Source organism: Cygnus atratus, chromosome 25, assembly GCF_013377495.2.
Source record: "Cygnus atratus isolate AKBS03 ecotype Queensland, Australia chromosome 25, CAtr_DNAZoo_HiC_assembly, whole genome shotgun sequence".
NCBI lineage: Eukaryota > Metazoa > Chordata > Aves > Anseriformes > Anatidae > Cygnus > Cygnus atratus.
This window is the reverse complement of record NC_066386.1, coordinates 2309148-2329226: the sequence shown is the minus strand read 5'-3', so window position 1 is coordinate 2329226 and position 20079 is coordinate 2309148. Positions and strand designations below refer to the sequence as shown.

The following is a 20079-nucleotide window of genomic DNA, read 5'->3' as shown; positions in this document are numbered from 1 at the left end:
TCTCCCCCAGGGTGGCCATTTGGCTCAGAGCCGGGTCCTGGAGTGAGGCTTTATCAGCTGGCACTGCCTTGGCTTCCTGGAAACAATCAGGGCTCCTTGTGCTCGTAAGGGAGCTGCTAATGTATTTTCTACCTGCGAATTCCTGAAGCTCTTATCAGGGTGTGAGTGCTAAGCAATTGCTATGGCCTTCTGGTAGAGTTTAGCACCGTTTTGTGTCCCTCAGTAGCAACAATGTTTTCTACAGAAAGACCAAGATTAAATGTAACCTTGCTCTTCACTGCCTCACTGATTAATGCTCTGTTTTTTGTTGGTTTTTCAGTAGTAGTCTTTATTTTTACCTTTTTTTTTTTTTTTAAATGGATAAGCATTTTATGGGCCAATAACCTGTGTAAAACAACTTCAAGTGTCTTAATGCATTAAAGTTAACCAGCAGGTTTGTATACTAAGGACCAAAGCAAAACAAAACAAACAAAAACCCAGGCTGAAAAATCGTTCCACTGAATGTTGCTTAACTGTTTAGGGCAAAAAAAAAAAAAAAAGTCATACTATCAAGGAAATTGGAGTTTACTGTGCTTAGATTGTGTGTGCCGTTCGTTCCTGCAATCAGAAGTGCAATTCAGTGTTTATTTACTGCTCGTCTGACCCAAAGGTAGTGCCATGAGGAGAGGAGTCCAGGCAAAAAAATGTGAGTAATGAGGACTTAAGTGTAGGACAGGCTCCCCTGGCCCTGGCAGGGATGTCTGTCCACGTGCCACTCCAATGTCCTTGCTGTAGTCGCCTTCCCAGACTGATACTTTTGGTCTTGGGGGAAAAAATGCAAGTCCTTTGCTATCACCAGGCAGCTTCTGTCACATTTCTGACTTTCGGTTTCTCTCAAGCTCGTGTTGCATGTGAAGGGTAGAAGAAGGAAAGCAGCCTCAGCTTGCACGGAGGAGCGTGACCCCCTGCTAAGTACTTTAGGAGGGGGGGTGAGGAGCTTAGCGGTATATTTCATTTTGGCCACCTGTATTAAACTAAAAGTGAGTGACTAGCGGCAAGAAAGAGGCACTGTGAGCCTCAGGCTTTAATCAGTGCAGGATGCTGGCCACTCTCAGCTGCTATCATAGGTGTAAAACCACTGTTGCCTAATGAAGTCTCTGGTGTGTGAAGCCCTGGTGATGGCAAAGCGTGGCTGGCAAGTAGTACATGAGCGTGATGTGAAACGCATTAGACTCTGAGCCTCTTACAACATATGGTCTGGTCTGTACTGTCTGAGTTGTGTTGACTTGCAGATATGTGATATGAGTGATGCTCACCCTACAGACACTTGGAAAAAATCTTTGTTTAAAAAAATATATTCCGCTTTGTGCGTGTAACCAAGTTGGACAGAAAGCAAGTGTGCCAATGCTGTTTACATGACTATAATGTGTAATGCTCCTCTGTCTAATGTTACCATATGCCTTATGTGTTTCAAATGTTAATTAAAAGCATAACAAAACTCTCAGTGGCATGCTGCTCAGTCTTCTGCCAGAACGATCCCTCTGTCCTCAGCTCAGCCTCTGGGGCCCTCGCATTACTCCTGCGTGCACTGAGTGGGTGGGTGCATTCAGTGTACAGATCCCAACAGCTCTTCCAGGGTGAGAGGCTGCCTCTGCTCTCAAGGACAACTGTTAATCATGGCCTCGAGTGTTGCATCACTCCTGTAACACCCTGTTCTGGAGGGCAGCTATGGTGTTTGTCTTTGCAAAGTCCCTAGCTGATCTCTGCAGTTTAGTCTGTGTTGGGGTGTCTCTGGAACCAGCTGAGATTAAAATGGGCTCTCAGGGTGACAGTAAGACAAGGTGTGAACAACCACTACTGAAAATGTGGGAATAAATCTTGTTTATTTGTGTTTTTCCACCTGGAGGCTGTCCATGCCTGTATATTCTCAGGGGAAGCAGCTGTCCAAGGAGCTGAAACCCGTTAGTACCCCCTCCAAGAGAGCATAAGGCTTCCTGCTGTCCCCAGAGCAGGTGCTGGGGAGGGGCTGTAGCTCAGAGCTGTCTGCTCGAGGGCTGAAATGTCTACATTAACATCCGAAATTAACGATAGCGCAGCTCTGGCTCAGGCTCAGGAGGTGGCTGACCTGGAGCCTGCCTGCAGTGGCAAGAGGGGGAACAGACCTACAGAAGGTGGGGCTGGACTACAAGCAGGCTCCTGCCTGGGCTTGTTTTTTTGGCACCCTGTCAAAAGCTGTGCTGGGGCTCAGCCTGGATCTGGTGTTGGAACAAGCTGGTAGTTAACTGGCTGGTGCAGATAAGCAGCCAGCAGGAGCTGGAGTTTTGGGGAAGCTCAGGCTCTGGGGGATGGAAGGGCTGCTGTCACTAACGTGCAGGTTTCTGGCTACCTCCGGGGATGCAATGAGCTCCTTGGACGAGCACCTGCTTTTTCCTGAGCCGTGTTGAGCTGCAGTTTTTGTCAGCTGGGACGGAAGGTGAAGCGAAGGCATGGGATGCAGCCGCTCAGGCGGGGAGTCTCAGTCGATGCCCAATTTCTTCAAAATTGTGCAAACCTTGTGGAGATACTGGGCATCTGGATAGCCGTTCCTGCGGGGCAGAGAGGGAAGTGGTGTAAATCCTGCTGATGGTGCTAAAACCGCCGAGGGCAGCAGCAGTTTATTTTTGCCCCATCCTCTCAACAGGGGGATGAGGGTGGAAATCCTGCTCCCTGGGAGCTGCAAGGAGCTGCCCGTTGCTGCTGCCTGCAGTCACGGCTCGCACGCAGAGCTGGCCGCAGAGAGCTGCCAGGGCAAAAGTCAAGAAAGTCCTAAGTGAACCAGAAATCTTGGCCATGGGGGGTTTACGGGTGTGGGGTGGGTAAGGGCTATGTCCCGGGGGGGGGTGCCAGGGCTGGTCTGCCACACCTGTGAGAGGGAGGCACCAACTCTGGCGCTGTGGGAGCCTGGAGGAGCACCCAGTTCCAAGGGCTGGTCAGCTGGGGCCCGTGTTTCTCCTTCTCTGCTTGCTAAGGAAAACCTGGGGGCTTAGGATGACCGTGGCCATACCTGGCTTTGCCTCCATGCCAGGAGGTTTTGTGAGGGATAAGGCCCCATGTCACTCTGTCTTCTCCGTTGTAGGACTTTATCTGGAATGTCAGCCCTTGCTCAAATGCTCTCTTCAGCAGCACTGCTGTCTTCTGCCCTTCCCTGTTGTCAGGAAGGAAGGCGAAGAAACATCCCCCTTTGTAAGGCTGTCCTGGATGGGGGTGACCAACCTTAGAACAAGAAGAAAACATTGTAAACAACCACCTGAACGCTGAACCTCAGGTCTGGCTTCTGAGATTCTGGCCAGCTTGAAAACACACAGCTGCCTGTGGGCCTCATGGGATGCTAGGTGCTTGGAACGCTCCCCAGAGCTCACACGCTCTTCCGAAGCAGCAAGCAGCTCCCAAACCTCGTGTGATATTTTGCCTTTCTCGGGGCAATACCTCTGCTGCTTTGCACGTGGGGCATGGAGACGGAGCTGCCCCCCTCTTCCTCCGCCTCGCACCCCCAGCCACGCTCACAGCACTCAGTGCACGGCCTGCAGCAGGCCGCGCAGGCCCTTGTGGTGGGCTACCTACCCCTTGCACGCCGTCGGGGATGGTGTAGGTAAGCTGGAGCGTCAGGTCCCGGTAGTAGCCAGGCAAGCTCTGAGACAAGGAGGAGATCTTGAATGTCCCTGGGACCTTGCAGCTCGGGGGAACCGAGGAGGAGCCACAGCAAGCTGGCTGCTCTGCTGCAAAACACGTCCTGCACAAGGTGTGACCACAGGGGGCCTGGCAGGTCACACGTGAGTCCTGGCAAGCATCGCACCAGCCCAGGGGGGTCTTGCTGCTTTCCTGGCCAGGGCTGGGGCCTCTTTTCTGCGGTGTTGATGGCTCAGGCTCCTCCTGTGTGCTGTTCCTGCTCGAACTGCTCCTTTCCTGGCCCCTTGACTCCGCTGCGGGTGACTGTTCGGCCGCAGCCTGGGGTGGTTCAGGAGCTGCAGCCCCATAGAGCCAGGTGGGCAGGGAGCGAGGTGCACCTTCAGCTGGGGGAACTGGTGACCGCAGCTGTCCCCCGGCGTCACTGGGACCTCCTCTGCTCCTGTCTCTCGCAAACTGGAATTTGTCTGGCAAGACCTGCTTTAGCCGCGCAATGTCAGGTTCCCCCGGCGACAGTTTGGCCTTCGGCTGCTCCTGGGGCTCCCTCGGAGCACCAGGACTTGGGTTGTCCGCTACGGGAGGGCTGAGAAGGCCGCTTCCTCCTTGCACAGCCCCAGGATCAATGTGGTCATTGGCCTCCTCCTGTCCCACTGCTTGCGGGAACCTCCAAGGACTCAGGGACCTCTTTTCCTCAGCCTCTGGCAGCTTGAAAGCCCTGACCACCTCCGAGTGCTCTGCTTTATCTCTAATGTCCAGGTGCTGCAGGCCCATCTGCAGGGACTCCAGGCTGTCGGGAAGGGCTGCCCCCAGCACGGTGTCCTGGCTTCTGCTCGGCTGGACAGCACTTTGGTGCCCCGGGCTCGAAGCTCTCTCTGCTCCCGGAGACAAGGATGAAGACTTCAGAGCACGGAGCCTCCTGGAAGAAAACACCTGGAAGGCCTCAGTCACTCCTGGCAGCATCTCCTTGGGGCAGGCGAGACAGAGCTTGTACTTGTCTTTGTTGAGCCCAACCTGCAGGGAACTTCCTCGCAAGAGGCTGCACAGCTCACTCAGGGCATCGTCATCCGGCCCTTCGACAGCAAGCTCTGAGTAGCTCATGCTCTGACACACAAGGTCAGGACACCTCTGCACAAGAGTTTCCACCTTCCATTTCACCTGGAGAAGCTTGGTCCTGTCCTCTGCCTGCAACGTCAGCACCGTGCAGTCCCCTGTGGAGCGTTCTGAGATCTGCACACCTGCACTCCTGCACAATTCCTCGATGGCAGAGCGGTAAATGTCCTTCAGGTAAGACCACTGCAGAGAGTCCAGGCTCATTTCTTCACTCACCCTATTGCCTCCACTGCCTGCCCTGACAGTGTCTTGGGGCTTGTTGCTTTCCTTTGACTTTGGCAGCGAGAAGCTGTTGGAGCGTCGCAGCACAGGTCTGGATTCAGAGGGTTTGGAGTCAAAAGCAGAAGAGTTCCTTGTCGTGTCAAAGAGGCTCAGAGACCGAAAGGTACTAGAGGTGTCAGCAAGGGAATAGTGCTTGGTGGGATCTGAGCCTTTGGAGTCCCCGGCGTGCTGCAAAGCACTGTTTTCTTTGCCCACAAAGGCAGACAGACTCTTGTGTCTTGCAAGCCTGGCACCTCCTTTCACAGGGTCCTGTTCTTTGGGGTCATTCTGCTGAGACTCTGCTGCTGACCCCAAAACCTCAGCCGGTGCAGAGACACGAGGCTGGTACTGCTGGGTTGGTGCTTTGGGGTCACTGGGACCCAGAGCATGTGTCTCTGATGAGTTCTTCTCAGAAAGCTGCACCTGCCCCACTGGAGGAGAGTCCCGGTTCGGCAAGAGGCCCTGGCCAGCCTGTGACTTGCCAGTTTTCAGAGCGCTGAAGTTGGCAGCTAGCTTGTGCTCAGCTTTCCCTTCCGGCCTGCCTGGGCTCAGTTTTGGAGACGAGGTGTCCACAGGAGCTTTGGGCTTGTGCACTGCAGCCTCTGTGGCACGGGAGATTGCTGGCCGGGAGAGCTGGGAGCTGCTGAGCATGACAACCATCTGTGGGGTGCTTCTGGTGCTGAAATGCTGGATGTACTGCTTGGCCTGCGAGACATCGACAAGGTTTCCAATAAGGTAAAGCTGCTTCCCATCCTCGTGGCAGAGCAACTGCGGGTACAGCTCCTGCAGCTCTCGTGTCAGAGCCCCAAGTGCCTGGCTGTCCATATCCAGTCCCCGCTTTGAGATCTTCTCCTTACGCAGGCTCACTTCCAGTTGCTGGTAGAGCTGCTGCAGGGCCAGGCGGGCCTGTCGCAAGGCTTCCACGCCCCCAGACATCCCCGGGGATGGCTGGAGGTACAGTATGGTGATATCATCGCTGCTAATGTCCACCACATCCACACAACACTGCCGCAGCATACCTTGGTACTGGGCAGCACAGAACTTCTGCATGTACAAATAAATGTCCGAGTCCATCGCGAGGGAAAAGTCTTCCAGCTGTTCCACAGCTTCCCCATCCACTGGCCCTCGAGGTGACGGGCCTCCAGCTGCCTCTTCGCTCACGTGGTCCCAGCGTGACAGCTTTGTTGTCTTCAGTGCTGACTCAGTGGAGGGAGGCACTTGCTGGTGATCGTGCATTCTGGTGTCTTTGGCCACACGGCTGGATCCTGGAGGCAGGGTCGCTCCAGCTGCTTGGCTCTTGAGGTTCAGGCTGCCCATTAGGTCGCTGCTGAAGGCCTGAACCTCAGTGAATGGTCCCTTGACTCTGCAATGCGTGGTCTTGTAGTCAAAGTCGAGCTGCACGCTGCTGTGGCCTTTCTGCAAGTTCTTCAGGAGGGTTTTGCCAGCAGGGAGCTTGCCGTAGTCAACCACCATGCAAGCGCATACAAAGATCTGCAGGTAGACAGCAAGGGAGTAAGAAAGCAAGGACCAAAAATAAGCCCCCTCCAAGACACAGGGGAAGGCAAATGCACCTGGCTCTTGCCACAGTCCCTGCATCTGCCACCTCTCTCTCTCAGCATCCTGCTTTCAGGCTCAGTGGGAGCACAACATAGGCAGAACCGAAGGCTTTGTGCAAACAAGGAATGCAAAGGGCAAACCGCAGATATGCAGCCCCATTTCTACACACTGGCAACTCTGCAAACAGCCCAAGACCATGAAATCCACTCTCCCTTCTGCACCTGAAATACCTTTTCCCCCTCACTCTCCCAGTGCTCCAGCTGTAGTGCTTCTGACACCACAGGTTTGTGGAAAGGTCTCCAATGCCAGGCTAACTGCCATGCCCTCATTTTCATCACTCAGACATGAAGATATCACATCGGGAGGAAGACACAAGAAATTTCCAGTGCCCTAGACACCAGCATGTCTGTCTCCTAATCTCTCCTGAGAGGGAGAGGAAAAATACTTTGTGCGTGTCCAGCTAATGACACAGTGTCCAGCTAATGGTAGAGCCACAGCATTAACAGAATCCCCTGTGGGCCACCAGATGGGCTGGGGAAAAGCACCCCTCCCCTCCAGTCTAATTATTCTTCCTTGCTTTGACAGGCACAAATACCAAATGACCAAGTGCAAAGCCTGCTTGGCTGTCCCCATGTTATCAGCGTGAAAAAAAAAAAAAAAAGAATCCTCATTTGAATATGAATAAAAATGAAATCCAATTAAGATTAAAGGAGGGTGCAAGCTCTCCCTTCCAGGCACAGAAGCCTGTCTGGGAGCCAGCTGGGGCTGTCACAGAGCCCCTGCGGGCAGGAGCCGCCTGCCCCTCGCTACCTCGTCGGGGCTCAGCTCCACCACGTGCGCCGTCACTTCCAGGGGATATTTCTTGCCCCCGATCGACAGGACGTGATTCTTCGCCTTCAGGATCCTCTGGGCCACTGTGTGGGGAAAAAAGAAGAGGCACTGGTGTCACTCTTGGCCTTGCATCGGGCAGCGGAGGTCCCGTATGGCCGGGACAAGGCAGGGGAGGCCAGGACGAGGTGTTTGGGTGCGGGCAGAGCCCCGGACCCCCGGGACCCCCGCCGTTACCTGCCAGCGCCTCGAAGGTGATGAGGGCACACGCCTGCGCTCCCGGCAGCACCTGGACGTCGGCGATCTCCCCGCCGCCGTTGCGGGAGCGCAGGAAGTGGATGGTGAGCTTGTCGGCCACCCTGTCGGGGGGCAGGTCGGTGGGGATGCCCCGCACCTGCACCGTGTGGCCTGGCATGCCTGCGGCGAGACGGCACCGGGCACGGCCGGGCCGTGAGCGGTTCCCGGGAGCCGCGGCCCCAGCAGCGGCCTACCCCGCGGGGATGGGACCGGTCCTGGCCGGGGCCTCTCCTCCGGGGCCTCCCCTCTCCCCCGGGGCCTCCCCTCTCCCCCCGGGCCCGTTCCGCCGCTGCTCGAGGCCCTGGGGCCGGCCCTGCCCGCACCCTCCCTCCCGACCCCCGCCGCCGCCGGGCCCGGTGCAGCCTCCCCAGCGCCGCGCAGCCCCGCGGCCCGGCCCCGGTAACCTGCGGCCCGGCTCGGGCCCCTCGGCAGCCACCGGGAAACGAAAGCGAAACCGGGGCCGCCCCGCCTCGGCCGGCACCGCCCCCGGGGACACCGAGCCCTGGGCCTGCACCGGGCGGCCTTGGCTCGGGGCTGCGGAACGCAACGGAACGGAACGGCCCCGGCCCGCTGCCCCCGCGGCCCTTCCACCGCCCCCGTCCCCGTCCCCATCCCCATCCCTGTCCCCATCCCCGTCCCCGTCCCCGTCCCCAGCACGACAGACACGGAGCTCCCTGCAGGATCTGGAATTTAATTCACACGTTTCACGCCCCGGCTGGTGCTGAGGGGTAGCCCAGCTACCCGCTGAACACAGCCACCGCCCGGCGCCCCGCCGGCACGTAGCCCAGGGTGTCCACCTCTCCCCCGCCACGGCTCTCCTTCTGGAAGTGGATCTCCAGAGCATCCCTCATGGGCTCCTTGGCCAGCACGTCGGGGATCCCCGAGAGCAGGACGGTCCTGGCGCAGCGGGAGGGCTGCAGCTGGGGAGAGCACAGGGGTGGGCTGCAGCAGCCCCGTGCTGCGAGGCCCACAGGGGAGGCAGAACCCTAAAGGGGGCAAACCCTAAAGAAAACGCACCCCCTCGGGCTGCACGGAGCTGCGGGGGGCAGAGCTCCACAAGCCCCCAGCCGGTGCTGGCTCGCCCCGAGCCTGCAGGTGCTGCTTCGCAGCAGGGTGCGCGATCTTACCTGGAGGTTAGTGACCTCTCCTCTCATGTAGGGCGATATTTTGAGCTTGTATTTTGTTTTCCCGATAGGCACCTGGACTTGTCCTCTAGCGATTAGCTGCTCAGCCACTACAGATGGAGAGAAAAGCCCTGAGCTCCCAACGCCCCCCCTGAACTCTTGGTTACTTTCCTAGCACGGACACCAAGACTGGCACTGCCCAGCTCCAACTCTCCCATCCCCATTCCCCAGAGTCTCAGGTCCATCTGCTCTCAGGAGACAACCAGTGTCCCCTGGAGCCGGCTGGCTCGCTCCCCTCTTGCTGGCAGGCTGAGCTCCGTGTTCCCCACACACCTCCATCGTGCACGAAGGTCAGCACCACCTGGCCACAGTCGTCCAGGAATTCCCTGCTCTCCACCTCGCTGCCCCCATTTTTCGTCTTGCTGAAGAAGAGCTCCAGCTTGTCCAGTAGGATCTCCTCGGGGATGCCCTGGCTGGGCAGACCGGACACCAGGATGCTCCTGCTGCTCTGAGCGAGCCTGATCTGTGGGCAGCATGGGCCGGTCAGTGCCACAGCAGGGCCGAGCTCGGGGAGCGGTAACAAAGCTGCAGCACTGATGTGCTGGGCTGAGCTGGTACCAGTGACCCAGCCCTGGAACTGGTGGAGCAGGACACAGCTGCAGGCCCTCGGGACATACCTCCAGGGCGGACGGCAGCAGCACGTCCACCGGACTCGCCTGCACCCGCATTTGGCAGCGGTCAAGCTCCTCCAGGCTCTCCCCGTGGCTCAGCTCCACCGTGTGCTCCTTCACCTCAATCACCCTCTGGGCCACTGCGAAAAGGGAAAGCCCTCAGCCTGGTGGCTCAGCAGGACGGGACACAGAACAGCAAATGCCTTGGGAAAAAGGCATAGCTTTGCAGGGTGCTGGCTTTGCCAGGACGGGCACTGCTTGTGAGAGTCGTGCCCGTGGCACTCCTGCCAGCGAGGGGATGCAAGGCAGGCCTCAAGGGCCCGGACGCCTGCCCGTGGCAGCGCTCTTCTCGCTCTTACCCTCTGCCTTCTCAAAGGTGATGAGAGCTGAGCCGCCCTGCAGAGGGCAGCGGATCAGCGGGGCGAGCATCAGCTTGTTCATGTCCTCCTTGTCTGTCACAAGTCCCTTAAACACCAGGTTCCTCTCTGGCAGGGCAGGCAACATCTAGGTTAGAGCACACAGCAGCTGGAGGAGACTGCACCCCACACGGGGCCTGGCCCAATCCACGGATGAGAAGCAAGCTGGCGGCTCAAAACAACCAGCTGGCGAGCCTTAGCAGGGTCTCTCCTGTGGTCCAGCTGTGCCCAGAGTCCCAAAGCCACCACTTGTGGCACTGGCAGAGGAGTGCCCTGTGAGCACCATCACACACTGCCCAGCTGCGTTTACCAGCGGCCCCTCCAGCCTGGCTCGCACCCCTCGCCAGCGCACACCGTGCCCGCACGCACTCCGTTACCATTATCGGATCCTCCCAGCTCTTCTTCCTCGTTTCTTCCAGTTTCTTTTCCAGCATCTCCTTCTCCTGCTTCAGCCCGCTCCTCTCCTCCTCCGCTAAAAAAATTTGGGACTGGAAGGAAAGGAACAGGGAGCAGTAAGGGAACCGCCGCAAAGCGCAGCGCTACGCTGCTCCCTCATCCAAGCACTCGGACTCAGCTCCAACCACACCACTTTTCTTCTCGACTCCCTGCAGCCCTGCCACGGCTCCCGGCTATCCGCTGCGGCCCGTCCTCCCGCCACCACAGCACGAGCTCGTTTCCCAGCACAGGCCCCGCGTGCTGCTCCGCGAACCCCCTGCTGCGTCCCAGTCCCCGCAGAGCAGCGAGCTGAGCAGCACGGCCCGGCCGCCCGCTGCCGCCTTCCCAAGCCCAAGGCGATTCCTCCGACCACCCACCTGGAGGCTTTGGATTAGATCGTCTAGAGGATTGTGCTGCTGGAGGTTTTCCTGAATAAGCTCTCTCTCGTTCTTCACCTGTCGTATCCTTCGCTCTACGTCTTCTTTTTCCTTTTGTAGTGTCGCGTTGTCTTGCTCCAGGGCACCACAAAGCTCCTGTGTGAGAGGACCATCAGACACGGGCACCCTGCGGACCCCGTGCCGTCCCCACTGCGTGTCCAACCCCAAGCACAGCCCCGGAGCCCGGTCCAGGCGCTCTCATCCGTGCGAACACCCCCTCTCCACCGCTCCTGCCTCGTGCGGAGCGGGTTGACAGATGACACTCCTTGGAAAAATAAACTCAAGAAATCTGCGGGCGTCTCGATGCAGGGAGCTTGCAAGGAGACGGGGGAACGTGTGAAAAGCTGCCACCAAAAAGGGCCCCAGGGCCTGGGGCAGGTTGGGGGGCAACAAGCTCCGAGGAGCTGCGGCTCCAGCCCGGGGAGGCCGGTGGGGTTTCTGGGCTGGCTGCGGCGGAGGTCTGGATCCGACCCGATCCATCCCTCGGGGACCGGTCCGTGAGCCGGGCCGCACCTTGTAGCGCTCGATCTCCTGCCGGAGCTGCTCGGGGGTCGTCTCCAGGCCGCCGTCCTGCAGGCCCTGGGGGCTGTCCAGCCGCACGAAGGAGCTCTGGAGGACGAAGGCGGGGGGGGGGGGGGGGTCAGAACCGCGGTCCCCGAGCCTCCCCGAGCCCCCGGCCCTTCCTCTCCCCTCCCACCGCCCGGTAGCGGGGGCTCGGCCCGGCCGGGAGCCCCGCACGGAGCCGTCACCTCCTCCGAGTCCATGGCAGGACCCACCGGCACCCCGGGAGCCCGCCCCCGCCGCTTTCGCTTTCGTTTCCGCAGCCCGGCTCCGCCCCCGGTGCTCGGCGGAGCTTCCCCGGCCACCCCCCCCCCACCCCCCCCCCCCCCCCCTCGGCGGGGCTGTCCCGGTGAGCCGGCACCCGGCGGAACGCCCGTGCCCCGGTCTGGGCGGGTGTCTGGAGGTGGGGATGTCACCGCGTGGCCGGTAGCGCGCAGGGGTGGCCGAAAAACGTAGTGGCCTCCTGTCCACGCGCTCAATTCTCAGCCAGAGAACCAGAGACAAAGGGAGAAGGCAGCGGGAATTAAACCATTCCTCCCCCCTCTCCCACCTGCGAGTTGGGGAGGGAAGAGGAACCCACCCTCCTCTCAGGGAGTAGCTGAGGTTTGGGGGTGAGACGTTTCAATCGTGGCAGGAACAGAACATAAATCCTGCTTCAAGAGCAGAAAAGAGCGGAAAAAAGGTTGCCTCCTAGGGAGAAGGCCCCAGGAGGGTCCTGCAGCCAGCTCCGCTCACCCCTACTTCAGATCCTGAAACGCTCCCGCGTTCTCAGAAGTGCGCCTGGACTGCGATTGCTTTCCCAGCTCTTTTATGGAAACGCAAAGCAAGCCTACACCGCAGGGAAAGAGACCTAGCGCCGCTGTTTCATACAACAAAACAAAATGGTTTTTAATAAACATTTATTGACGCCGCCTCGCTACAAGGTTAGAATCGTAGCTTCTGGAAGAACCACTTGTTCTTGCCCGTCTTGTACCTGAAAGAGGAAGAACACAACCGTTAGAGAGACTGCTCTGGCAGAGACAGCATCAAACACGCACCCGCTCCATCCGTGTCCTCCTTTTCAGGCAAAACACCGCCCGCCCTTCACCCCCAAGTAATTCACCCGCTCCCTTCACCCCCCTTTGCCAACTAAACCTCCCTTAAAAAGCTGAAGGCCCCAGGGAAGTAACAGCCTGCAGACTTCCCCTCATTAAATCATTTTATAAAGGCCACCCCCACCGCAGCAGCTTTCACAGCAAGGAGCGGGAGAGCAGCGCAGGGCAGCTTCACCAGACGCTTGATTTGGATTTATTTGGAACGCAGCCGTCGGGGGCTGCGCTCAGAGCACAGCCTGCAGTTACTGGCAGAGGGGGCAGGCCCCCGGCACGCGCTTTAGGACACCCAGCTCCTGGGCAGGACGCCCTGCCTCCTGCCGCGGCTGCACAGGAGAGCTGCTGAAGGAAGGAGCTTCTGAAGCGGGCGCTGAAACCGAGGATTGTTGACGTGAGAGGGCCAGGGGCAAAGCATCAGCGCTGCCCTGTCCCGCTGAGCCTGGCGGCACGCATCTGATGGGACACGAGGCAGTAAGACACCGAGAGATCATCGTACGGCACGGGAACAGCCCCACCTGCGCTGGCACAGAGCAGCAGCAGCAGCAAGGTAAACGCCAACACCAGCTGAGCGCGGCTCCTAAGCCACTCCTGCTCTCAGCGAAATGCAGTTTCTCAATCCGTGAGGCTGAACTCCTTGCTGGGTGAACGAGCACACCAGGAGAGAAGGAATCCGCTCCAGAAACACGCTCGAGGGAGTTGGAGCAGAAGCGTCCAACCTGGGGCTCGAGCAGGGCTGTGGCACAACCGCACCAAGTCCTCCGGCGAGCGCCGGCGCCACGAAGAGCTTCCGACTCACCTCTCCTCAAACTTCACCTTGGCTTCACGCCTCGCCTTGCGTTTCAGGGCGGGGTCCCTGAACACGTCCTTATTGACAACGGTTTTGTCCAGGGGAATGTCAACGGAATACCTGGACGAGAGAGCAGCGCGGTGTGAGACAGCCACCGGATGGCCACGAAGGGTGAAAAGACAGTAACAAACCAGACCTGTCAAACGCCTGAATTAGGCCCAGGTTAAAGAGCTCGAGCACTTAAATCAGTTTAGTTCTGGTAGTCAAACCACCACTAACACATCCAAAGACATTTAATTCAGTACACAAAACGAAAAGGTGTATTTGTGGCAGCAGACGAGCACCTCTGTCCAGCACTTTGCATGCAGCAGCTGCAACCGGACAGGAAAACCACTACTGTGCCAAGACAGCTGTCACAACCACATCCTCCTAATTGCTTTAAGGGCTCTTCCACTGACATCCCAGTATCAGCTGAAGCTGAACGTGGCTGGAGTGAAGAGCCAGCTGGGGATGTCAGCAGTTCGCTGCTCTCTCACATCAGCTTTACAACCTCCCGAGTTGTTTTCACAGAGCGCGTGCCTCACGCCCGTTCAACCACGCAATCCAGAACCTCAACGCCTCCCGGCACTCCGCAAAGAGAACACACGAGAGCTGCGGGCGCTGAGAGCACACAGCGCTGCCCCCGCCACCACCAGCCCCCAAGTCCCGCCGAAATCACCGCGCTCACCGGGTGGGCATCAGGTGGTTGTAGTTGTAAACCTTCACGAACGACTTGATCTTGGACCTCTTGGCTATCTTCTTCTTGCCCATCGCCGCCGTCACCTTCCGCGGGTAGCGGTCGATGCCCGCCACCAAGGCGTGGCTGTAGGGCCGGTCGGACGTGCCGTCGTCGATGTTCTGAAACACACCGCCCGCCCCGCGATGGGCCCCGCCGAGCGCCAGCCCCCTCGGGGAACCGGGGAAAGGAGCCCCCCAAAGGCACCGACACCGGGAACGGCCGGCAGGGCCGCGGGGCTCTCAGCCGCTGCCCAGAACCGGCCGGGGGTGGGGGTCCGGGACCGAGCCAGGAGCGGGGGCGGCCCCGCAGGACCCCCGCAGGACGGCCCCGCGCTCACCTTCACGATGACGGCCTTGCGCCCCGAGTAGCGGCCGGCGAGCACCAGCACCACCTTCCCCGGCTTCATAAACTTGCCCATCTCTGCGGACACAGCACGCGGCGCTCAGCTGCGGGCCCCGGCCGCCCCCGGCCCCGCGATGGCGGCGGATGGCCGCGGATGGCGGCGCCGGCCCCCACTCACCGACACAGCCGCTGCGATGGCGCCCACACCGGAAAAGGAAGCCCGCCGACCTTTCACCTCGCGTCACTTCCGTTTCAGGGCTCCCCGACACGGGGTCGCGCATGCGCAGAGCGGCCCCGCGGTTGCTAGGCAACGGGCCCGGGCCCGCCACAGGCCTCGGGCCTCCCCCCGGTGCCCCCCGGTGGCGGCGGGGCCGGCGGCGCAAGGCAGACAAGAAGGCAGCCACAATTTTGCTCACGATTTCATTTCAGAACCGGTCGCAGCCCGCGCCCAGAGGTGCTGCCGTTACACCAAGCACAGTCTTCCTTCCCCCAGGAGTTACAGATAAATTAAACTCTGATTAGAAATATCACAGAGGGAGCTAGCGCGCTTGCGGCACGAAGGCTAGGAACCGACACGAATTAAAACGGAGTAGCTGGAAACGTATCTTCCCCACGCGCAGGCTTGCTAAAGCGATTAACGCAGCCGCTAGGGAGCACCACACCGCTGGTGCTCGGGGCTCCGCACAAAAAGCTTCGAAAGAGGAGTTTTGGGATTTCTGCACGGAGCGGCCTGAACGCCAGCCCCGCACCCGGCAGCGTGACGAACATCGCTGGTGCTCTGCGTTTCTGAGCCACCAGCGCAGGAGATGCGGGGGCCCGGCGCCTCAGCAGGCTTTGATTTGTCCCCTGTTTTCTCGGACATTTGCACCGGGGAAAGCAAATCGCACACCACCGAGCAGCTGCAAAATAAGCAGCTGAAGTCCTGGTGCCAGACTGCCCGCTCTTCCTGGCGGAGGTGGCTCACTGTGGCACCGCTTAGACCACGGATTTTGAGAAATAACTGTGCAGGTACAGCACAGGAGCTCAGCTGTGGTCTCCTGTAAGGGACTTGTCCCACATACAGGCTCCGTGGTCAGGCTTCTACTGCGCCCAGCCAGCATCTGGCGTAGCACGTGCAGTAGCATCCGCTCGCCAGTTTTGCTATTCAGAACTGCGTGAGGGCAGGGTGGGGTGCTGTACTGCACCCAACCTCCAGCATCAGGACACCATAAGATTTCCCTAAAAGCAAATATAAATTTCAAAGAGCCAAATTTGGTCTTTAAAAAAAAAAAAAAAAAAGCCAGGCTTCTGGAGCCCAGCAGCTGCCTACTTGTGGAAAGTGGATGATCTACAATAAAAATACATCAAAAAGCATCTTTGATGTTTTTCAGCTGCCGGACAGCCAGGTCAACTGGGAGGTTGAACTTCAAGTTGCTCAGGCGACTGAGGATGTTGAGTGCACTCTCAAAGCCTGTGTTTGCCATGTAGCTCCATGGCTGGTAGTGAGATTGTACCAGAGCTCCGGATTTGCAGATCAGATTTACCCAGGAGACCAGGCGCTGCTCATTTAGCGCCATACACACCAGAGCTTTCAGTTCGGAGTCCGCACTGCGCTTGAAGGGGTCATGCTCAGTGAGGACAGTGTGTATCGCTGTCAGCAGGCTCTGTTTCGGGGTGATGGCGACTCCTCCTGTCACAGGCAAGGCAAAGGACTGGGAGAGCTTGCGAGCTGGAGACTCCACAAAGGCTTGTCCGTTCTTAGTGTTGTAATACTTCACAAAGAGTTCCCAGGGATGCATTGTCTGCGGTGAGGAGGTGAACGCAGGAATCAAGCACGCGATGGGTGCCAACACCAGGCTCATCCCTTGAGAAGAGGCATAGAGCCCGTGAGCCATCAGGTCTCGTAAAGCAATGGTCAGCTCCTTCCGCACAGCCAGAGTCAGCTCATCTCTCCCTCCTAAGGGGATATCCTGTAGATCGGAGGAGCTGATAACATGGTCTTCCTGCTGGTGTTTCACTGCTAGCTGCCTCACCCGGTCTACTGACAGCTCCAGTTTCTTAATTAAGGGGGAATAGTCCTTGTTGGCTTGGTCCTTCTGCCAGAGGGTACGAGGAATCTGACCAGCAGCACAACCAAACTGACTAACAGCAAATATCTGCAGCACAGCAAGCATGCGACGCATGAGGTGCAGGCCCGTTTCTCGCATCTTTCTGGCATCTTCTGGGTTCACTGATCAGGTTAGAGGAAAGAGAGGAAAAAAATACTCTCATTAAGGAGTGAGACCTTCATTGCTGAGCAGACCAACATCTCTGCTCTGTCATATACACAGTGGGAGTACACGTCTGCTCCTCCTCCACCAGAGACTTTCCTTGGGAGCCGTTGTCAGTAGGACTGATGGTAATTTTTCTAGTTGCAAAGCGCTGAACCCAACCAGAAAAAACAAACTTTTCAGCGGCCCATTCTCAACAATCAGATCTGTCTTAAATCACAGAGAAGAAATCCTACAGCAGCTTTTTCTGGTGGGCAATACAACCAAAGACAAGATAGTGATCAGTCTGTAGACACTATAATATCAAACGGGTAGTTTAAGATAGCAGACCCTTTGCTAAGGAGATCACTGGCTACTTTCATGAAGCTTCTCGTCTCAGCAGCCTAACGGATGCTTACTCCCAGCACCATTATTAAATTCAATTTCTAAGAGTAGCCACACTAGGTAAGGCCCAAAACCCATCCAGATCAGTATTCCATCTCTCCAAGTGGCAGATACTTAAAATTACAAAAGGTAAAGGGATTCTATTTCCTCTAGTACATTTTTCTAGCTCCAACAAATTCATATAAGTAGACAATTCTAAAATTATAAAGAACACTGGATCCATCCAGCCCATGGTACCTGCTCACAGAGCTAAGAACTCAAAGCGCAGTCCAGCCACGTGTACAAGACAAGGCTGCTCAATCTTTCTGCACTTCATGCTAAGTATCGGAACCCCTCTATTTCTGAGATCAGCTCAGGACCAGTCCCACTCCTCTCTGCCATACGTTCAGGCTCTGCAACTGCTCTCATGATTTCACTTAAGAAGGGCAAAGAAACTGGACACAGGCCTTCTCTCAGTGGGATTAGTAAAGAATAGAAGCCAACAGCCAGGAAAAAAAAAAAAAACAAAAAAAAAACACAGGCTAATGTGACTGGATGCTGGCTCGTGCCCAATGAACCTCAAATGAGCTACAGCAGGAATAGAAGCTCCAAGCCAAGCAGTGCCTACCTCTGTTTCCAGAAGACCGGGTATTTGGTTTACAGGAGCCACCACCATCTTGTCTACCTGCACACTCACAGTGTCCATCTTCTGCCTTACCCGAGCTTCCGACTTCATCTAGAAGAAGAGTTTCACACTATTACTCTACAGTTGTGAGTTTAAACTGTGTATCCCAAGTACTAAGGTCAATATTCCCTTAGACCTCCTTGCGCCTTCCTTGTCAGTCTCATTCTCCCCACCACCAGCTCAGAGAGATCTGTACTTCCCCATGACCCAGGCACCATTCCTACATCCATCCTCTGACATCTGTGGCCTTCCTCCTCATAACTATGTCATGGAATTACAAAACAATACAATCTGCTCATCTAAAAACTGAGCACTGACCCTGAATGAAGTTGATGAACATTTCAAGGTCCCTTATTTGCGTCTTCAGTTGTTCCACCAGCTGCTCCTTCACCCTGGCTGGATTAACAATCTGTGCTATGGCAGCATCCACACGCTGTCGCAATTCCTCTGGAGAGAGCGTTGCAATGTCTGCACTCAAGTCCATGTCCAGCTTCTTTATCAGCTCATCTATAATCATCTACGAAACACCAATCACTAGCATGATCTCACCATGCGACACAGCTGCCCACAAGCTCCAAAATACTCCATTCACTACCTTGGCAACAGGCTCCTTCGTTATACATTGAAAATTACAAGAGATGACAGGATCGCATTTATGCATGCAGACTAACTATTAATACTGTATTACAGCTGCCAGTGAGAAATACAGAACAAAGGATTTGGCCAGTCCTTAAGAGGCTCACAAATCCTACGAAAAAAGCACATGCAGAATGACTTCAAGAGCCTTACCCGTTGTCTTTCCATAACCACAGACTGTGGCAGAGAGTCATAGCTGCCCTCTTGGTAAGCAAACGTCTCCAGGTCATCCAGCTGTGTCTTAAGCTGCAAGATCAGCTCTCTCTGCTTTTCCTTCTGGACCTCAATTCGCTCTTGCTTCTCCTGTTCACTCTGAAAAAAGTTACCAGTAAACAAAATTAAACATTTACTGTCATTGTCAACAGAGAACAGGGTCATGGCATGAGAAGAATTTCCTTCAGTCCATGCAATTAACTACTGAACACTACAAGCCATTTCAAGAAAAAGGTGCGTGCGCACATCAAGAAGAGTGTCACATCAGTTCATCTGACAGAGGAAGAGTCTCTTCAAACCTCCCACAGCCAAGCCCCATCATGCAGGGCTGGAACACAGGACACACTGTTCCAAGCACCCACATAACGTTTGGGCATCAGAGATCCTCCAAGACGCTGCCGTATCTAGGTGTCATACCCAGCTGAGTTTTCGCCGTATCTCAGCGCTGAGCAGTAACACACTGAGCGGGGTGTTTTGAGGGTTGTCCCAGCAAGCTGGCTTCAGTGCGTGAGGAACCTGTACGCTCCTGCGACCGAGCTTCCCGCAGACCCGCCTGCCTGCTCGCTCTCTACCTGGAGCCTGCCGCACCCTGGGAGTGGCACGCTGCCTCCGGGCAGAGCCATGCTGGGCGGCCACGACAGCCGCTCACCTCAGCCAGCGGCAGGCAGGTGCACAGCTGCAGCTAACTGGATTTTAAACAAGTCATTGAATCACAGAATCGTTTGGAAGGGATCGTGAAGCTCATCTCATCTCATTCCACCCCCCTGCCGTGGGCACGACGCCTCCCACTAGATCGGGTTGCCTAAAGCCACGTCCAACCTGGCCTTGAGCCCTGCTGGGAAGAGGCACCCAAAGCTTCTCCAGACAGCTTGCGCCAGTGCCCGCCACCCTCATAATTAAGAATTTTATAATCATTAGGGTTGGAAAAGACCTCCAAGATCATCCGGTCCAACCATCACCCTAATACCAACGTCACCCACTAAACCATAACCCCTTTTGAGGAATTTACGGAATTTCTTCCTTCTACCTAACCCAAATCCGCTCTCTTCAGTTAAAGCCACCACCCCCCGTCCCATCACCGCGCTCCGGGACCGGTTCCCTTGGCACCTTTCCCGGCGCTCGCTCCCCCGCCTCGCCCCGCGCTCACCGGGCCGTCCCCGAGGCCGTGGGCGAGGGGCGCGGGGCAGCCGCGGAAGGCGAAGTCCTCGAGGTCTCGGATCAGGCGCTGCTGCTCGCCGGGCCCGGCCCTCGCCACCTGCCGCAGCCGGAATTGCACCTGCGCGAAGTGCGAGGCCAGCGCCAGCAGCGCCCCGTGCAACCGGCGCCGTTCCGCCCGCAACCGAGGCACCGACCGCGGCGACCCCGCCGCCTCCTCTTCCTCTTCTTCCTCCTCTTCCTCCTCCTCCTCCTCCGCCGTCACGGCGCCCACCGGCGCCCAGCGCTCCCCCGGCCCCCCCGGGCCGCCCTCCGCCTCCATAGCGGCGCTACCTGCTCGGCGCCCCCGCCGCCGCCATTTTGTGCCCGCGGCCCCCGGTGCTCGGGGCCTGCGCGGCACCGGAGCCACCGGGCCCCGAGCCGCCACAGCGCCCCCTCGCG

The 20079-nt window shown here is 57.4% G+C and overlaps 4 protein-coding genes across 5 annotated transcripts; all 4 read right to left on the bottom strand.

The window, feature by feature from the left end:
- Positions 1–327: 327 nt before the first annotated feature.
- LOC118259102 (uncharacterized) lies at positions 328–7910 on the bottom strand. Its single transcript, XM_035568370.2, has 5 exons — positions 7636–7910; positions 7381–7484; positions 3580–6504; positions 3023–3231; positions 328–2564 (listed from the first exon to the last, which is right to left on the bottom strand). The coding sequence occupies exons 1-5, from the start codon at positions 7811–7813 to the stop codon at positions 2495–2497; spliced, it is 3486 nt and encodes a 1161-aa protein (XP_035424263.1). The 5' UTR covers positions 7814–7910; the 3' UTR covers positions 328–2494.
- Positions 7911–8366: 456 nt separating this feature from the next.
- Positions 8367–11630, bottom strand: IFI35 (interferon induced protein 35). The gene is made up of 9 exons (XM_035568406.2): positions 11528–11630; positions 11292–11387; positions 10719–10874; positions 10284–10394; positions 9850–9994; positions 9497–9630; positions 9153–9342; positions 8823–8929; positions 8367–8615 (listed from the first exon to the last, which is right to left on the bottom strand). Exons 1-9 carry the CDS (start codon positions 11540–11542, stop codon positions 8433–8435), a joined length of 1137 nt encoding a protein of 378 aa, XP_035424299.1. The 5' UTR covers positions 11543–11630; the 3' UTR covers positions 8367–8432.
- Positions 11631–12221: 591 nt separating this feature from the next.
- Positions 12222–14652, bottom strand: RPL27 (ribosomal protein L27). Of its 2 annotated transcripts, none has more exons than XM_050715548.1 (5): positions 14516–14652; positions 14333–14415; positions 13945–14114; positions 13227–13337; positions 12222–13067 (listed from the first exon to the last, which is right to left on the bottom strand). In XM_050715548.1, the coding sequence occupies exons 1-5, from the start codon at positions 14616–14618 to the stop codon at positions 13043–13045; spliced, it is 492 nt and encodes a 163-aa protein (XP_050571505.1). In that variant the 5' UTR covers positions 14619–14652; the 3' UTR covers positions 12222–13042. The 2 variants fall into 2 exon arrangements, with proteins under 2 accessions (XP_050571505.1, XP_035424308.2); XM_035568415.2 differs by having other exon boundaries at positions 12222–12312; positions 14516–14651.
- Positions 14653–14740: 88 nt separating this feature from the next.
- On the bottom strand, positions 14741–20043 carry RUNDC1 (RUN domain containing 1). Its single transcript, XM_035568377.2, has 5 exons — positions 19631–20043; positions 18424–18582; positions 17953–18151; positions 17578–17685; positions 14741–16546 (listed from the first exon to the last, which is right to left on the bottom strand). The coding sequence occupies exons 1-5, from the start codon at positions 19958–19960 to the stop codon at positions 15681–15683; spliced, it is 1662 nt and encodes a 553-aa protein (XP_035424270.1). The 5' UTR covers positions 19961–20043; the 3' UTR covers positions 14741–15680.
- Between the last annotated feature and the right edge of the window lie 36 nt (positions 20044–20079).